The sequence below is a fragment of the Sturnira hondurensis genome, unplaced genomic scaffold, assembly GCF_014824575.4.
Source record: "Sturnira hondurensis isolate 20B ecotype Veracruz unplaced genomic scaffold, ASM1482457v3 Scaffold0006496, whole genome shotgun sequence".
NCBI lineage: Eukaryota > Metazoa > Chordata > Mammalia > Chiroptera > Phyllostomidae > Sturnira > Sturnira hondurensis.
The window spans coordinates 19,735,272-19,740,096 of record NW_028079127.1 but is presented as its reverse complement, the minus strand read 5'-3'; the positions used below and the strand labels follow the sequence as shown (position 1 = coordinate 19,740,096).

Here is a 4,825-nt window from a genome sequence, read left to right as displayed (position 1 = left end):
GGTGACGTAAGCACAGGCGGACCAATCGGCGGCCGTGTACGTGGCACCGCCACGGGCGGAGCAGCGCTGGGGCGTGTCTCCGGCAAGCGTAACCAATGAGAGCCGGAGCGAGTCGGGCTGCCATGGGGACCGCGCCCCGGACTCGCGGGTCAGCAGGCCATTGGTGACTCCAAAGGCGGAACTGGCGCGAAGGGCGAGGCTGCCTGCTCCGCGGACACATGTAGAGTGTGCCTCCGCCTGCGGCCCCCTTTCCCACCCGTCCCAAGAGGAGCTAGCGAGGGCCGGGGCCGCCTGTTTCCTGGAAGCTGCAGGTTCTTCACGAAGACGGACACGACTTAGTTTCTAGCGTCTTTATTTTGACATACACGACCTCAGACACAAGCGGGGCGGGCAGCGCTGGATGTACAGAAAAGGGCGGCTCCGCCCAAGCCCCAGCGCCCCCTCCCCCGCACGCAACGTCCAGAAAACGCGCAACTGCGCTGGGACGACATCCGGAGCAGGCTTCCGGTGGCGAGGACTGGAAAGTGGAGCAAGAAAGCGGTTCCCAGAGGCCTTACAGTTCCAGGAGAAGCAAAGGACTCGCCCAGTGTTCTCCAAATTTTTCTCATTAAACTGTTTTTTTAACTCGGTACAACAGCTTTCAAGTTCAAAGCAATCTGCATCTAAAGGGCGTGCACGTGGCCAGGTGTGAGGGCGTGAACAGGGGCTACTGAACTAGCCTAGGCCTTTGGCCCCACTGGAAGGGCCCCCAGGCCCACTGCACAGATCCCAGTGTAAGGGAGGGGTGGGGTCCCTGGCAAATTGCTGCAATGGTCCCCTTCCTCTTTAAGCACCGCCCGGTTCCCACCCCTTAGGGGGCTGGTGTCACTTGGCCCAAGGAAGCACTATAGAGGGGTCACTTGAGTGCCCCAGCTGTGATCCCACGTTGCACTTTGGTCCCAAGTTGGGGCTAAAAAGGCAGGATCTGGCAGGGACAGGGTCTGGCAAAGCAGTGAAAGGGTGGTGGCGGAGCGCATGTGCGTGTGCACACCGGCCCATCACCCGCCAGGTAACAGGGCTGGGTCTCCAAGTGTCAAAAGTGCTGAAAGGAGGGGACCTACCGGTGGGGAGCAGCAGCAAATCCCAGGCCCTCTACTCCCAAAATATAAGAACTCAGAGGCACAGCACAGCTCTAGGCCGGAGAGGTTCAAAGGTCTCTCAAGTGGCCCTGTGTCTCAGCCTCTGCCCTGCCAGGAAATAACTGACTACACTAAAGAGGAGCCACTGTCCCTATAGCTGAAGCCACAGAATGGTGCAGGACAGAAGTCATTACGAACCAGAAACAGCCAAGCTCTCCCTCCCAGTCCCAAGGAATGGGAACCTGCCCACCACTGGCACCAGGGTCAGAAGGCTGAGAAATGGGACCCACCCAGGAGCCCATTCAGATGTGTGAGGCTGCATCTAAGGACCAGGAGATTAGTCCATTGGTCACCAAGGCCTCTCACAGACACAGGCTAGCAAGCTTAACCTCTAATGCCCAAACAGGGACATGCCCAAAGTGACAATGACAGTGGTCCTAGGCTTGGAGGTTAGGGCACTAACCTTGGCAATGGTTAGGTGATTGCAGTGTCCCCTCCTGGGCACATGAGTTAGAGGTGGCAGGTCTCTGTGCCATTAAGGGCTGGCAGCAAAAAATAAAACCACAGGAAGGAAGGGGTCACTCGCCCAGCCTTCGCTGCACTACTGTCAGTGCGGAGGGGCCGGCTCCAGGCTGCAGAGAGGGTGCTGGGCCAGCAGGAAAACATTTCCTGAGGGTCGTTCTGCTACCAGTTCTCTCTGAAAATGCCGCACCTGCTGAAGAAGGGCCCAGGGGCAAAAACCCACTTCAAAAATGGGAAAGAGCATTTTGCTGAGGAAAGAATGAAGGAAATCAGTATTTACTAATGAACAAGGCTATATATATACCCCAGGGGGAGGATCCCAAGAGGCAGGGGATGGCAGACGGACAAATGCAGACTGATGGAACCCCAGACTGACAAAATTCTCATTAGCAGAACGTGGGCACCTGCACCCAGAGTACAAATGCCTCCACATGCAGACAAGTTTAAAGTTCTCCCTTGAAAGCCTGGAGCTCCCCACAAGGGGCCGCTGCCTTGAGCTTGGCCTGGGAAAAGGTGAGACCCTGAGTGGACCACAGCCCCTGAGCCCTGGGAGGAGCGGCCCATCCGGAGGCAGCACAGCTGCCCACACTAGAAGAGGGCTCTCACAGCACAAGAACTACAAATACTGCCTTGGCCTGTCACCAGAGGCCCTGAGGCCTGCCGGGACACTGACTCTCCTCTGCAAATAGAGCAAGGGCCCCTTCGGTGGGGCAAGAGATCTTGGGGAGAAAGGACTGGCCGGGGTGTGCAGGCAGGAGGAGGAAAAGCAGGTTCAGGTGGAGAGAGCCAGGAGTCCCAGGGCCGGCCCTCTGCCGTAGGCAGACTCCACCCAGCCTCATGAATCTAGCCTCAGGCCAAGATCGGAACCCAGAAGGGTGGGTCCAGCTGTATTCAGCTGGCCTTGAAGTGTCCTGGGGACATCAGTCAAAGAGTGGCTGACCCCCGAGACACTAGAACATGTCCCCCTGGAGATGGGCCCCCAATCCCTCTGCTTCTGAGGAACAAGAGGTGAGCAGGCATGGAGGGGCCTGTGTGAGTGCAGGGCTTTGCCCCACAACCAGCAGGGCCCTGCAGCCAGACTCCAAAAATCTAGGCAAGAAAAATCAATGGCCAAGGACACCCTGCTCCTGCTGACAAGCCCACCAGGGGCCCCTCTTCTAAGTCAGCCTGGACACCGCAGTCAGAGCATAGGGCTCAGGAGCCTGGCTGAGAGGATGCGCATTCTGCTCTTCTCCTCTTTATATATGGATTCCAGGCTACAGCTAAAAACATTTCTTTTAGTTTACACCCAAGAGAAATATAACCCTTTAAAAGCAAGTCTGTGTGTCCTCGCAGCGAGTTCAGATCAATGGTCCCTGCCTGCGGGAGGAGAGGAAGGGGTTCTGGGGACCCAGAGCTGGGCCTACTGGTTCTCGTCCCGCATCTGCTCCATGATGTTGATGAGGTTCTCCAGGCCAAACACGTAGCCTCGGTCTGGCCCGTCGTGCACGGTGGGGTCGTCCCGGAAGCCCTTGAACGTGCTGTGTGCAAAGTCGATCATGCGGACATCCACCTTGGGTGGAGAAGAGGAGCTAACCTCAGGGCTGGTGCTGCTGGGGCTGCTGCTGGGGCCACAGGGTGATGCCACCTCGGGCAGCCCTGTGTCCAGGTGCTTGAGACGCATCTCGGACCTGCGGTCCAGGTAGGACTCAGGCCGACACTCCTTGCCATCGTAGATGACAAGCAGGGAACTGGAGTAGAAGCGGTAGGAGGCCTGCCGCTCTAGCACTGCCTTCAGGCCCCGCAGTTTGCTCAGGACCGGCTCAAAAAGATCACGCCGCAGGTCCAAGCCGTTGTGCAGGTACTGATAGAGGGCGTTGCGGAAGCCTTCAATGGAGAGCCCACGGCCATAGTACTTGTTCCTGCAGAGGTAATGCCCTGTGTCCAGCTGGTACACCTGAAACCCCAGGAGACAAACAAGGGTGAGAGCCAGGCCATCTGATGACCTCACGGGGCCCTGAGCAAGCAGTCTGGGAGGGACTTCTGATCAGCCTCAGTTTTTCTGCTCATCTCTACACAACTGGAGGGGCAGCCAGGTTCACCCTAAGTTTCCCTGCAGTAAAGCCTCCGCCATCACTTTTATTTCTGAGACTTTATTTATTGACTTTTAGAAGGAGGGGGAGGGAGGAAGAGAGGGAGAGAAACATCGACTGGCTGCCCCTCACACACCCTCACCGGGGACCAAACCCACAACCCATGCGTGTGCCCTGACCGAGAATCAAACTGGCCACCTTTCTCTTTGCAGGACGCCCAACCCACAGAGTCATAACCAGCCAGGACTGCTGTTTCCTTTGAAGTCCTTTTCTAAGCTTCCCTGCGGCCCAGTTGGACTCAAACCAGGAACATCTTACTGCCAGAAAAGTCTTACTTGCCCCAACGTCAAGGCAGCAGGCCCTCGCAGCAGCTCTGTACCTGGAGCCCAGATCAAAGTTGCCAGGTAAGGACAAGAGGGCTCAAGGAGCACACTCACAGGGATGCACTCTCGCCCCCTGTGGGGGATTCACCCTCTCAGAGGAGATCCAGGACTGACACAGACAAGCAGAGCACCTGGCGCACGCAGGTGCCGGCTCACCTGCATGCCGCAGACCCTGACCCCCAGCGTGGCGGACGTGCTCTGTTCGCACTTCCTCATCTGCCGGGCGGCCTTCTCCGCAGACGCGTCGTCACCGTGCTGCCGGGTGCCCATCTTCAGGTCCAGCACGCAGGGGCACTTGAAGTGGTGCACCACATTCTCAAGCAGAAGGAACTCTGGGCCACGGTCAAGGACAATGACAACCACACTCTACAAAGGGGGGTGGTCTCATCTGATGTGGTCTGTCGTCACCTCATAAACTCTCAAATGTGGATTTCACACCGCTGGCCTATTCTTTCTTTTAAAATTTTTTATTGTGTTAAAATATAAACACACTATTTACCGTCCTAAATATTTTGAGGCGCACAGCTCGGTGGCCTCAAGCACCTTCACACCATTGGGAACCGTCTCCCCATCCTGCTCCAGGACTTCATGGTCCCCAACAAAGCCTGAAGCCACCCCCTCGGATGCACCCCCGCCCCGTAACCTCTATTCTTCTTCCTGTCCCTGTGACTCTCCTGTTCCAGGTACATCGTGTGTGGGGGGGGAGGCGCATCTAACAGCTGTCCTTCTG

General features: G+C 57.2%; 1 protein-coding gene across 1 annotated transcript in view; it reads right to left on the bottom strand.

The window, feature by feature from the left end:
• Positions 1-337: 337 nt before the first annotated feature.
• Positions 338-4,825, bottom strand: part of IP6K1 (inositol hexakisphosphate kinase 1) — a 39,139-nt gene continuing 34,651 nt past the window's right edge. The window contains exons 5-6 of the mRNA XM_037049711.1: positions 4,252-4,427; positions 338-3,576 (exon numbers count right to left, since the gene is read on the bottom strand). Coding sequence (XP_036905606.1) covers positions 3,043-3,576; positions 4,252-4,427 — 710 coding nt within the window. The 3' untranslated portion in view covers positions 338-3,042. The remainder of the gene's footprint in view (positions 3,577-4,251; positions 4,428-4,825) is intronic.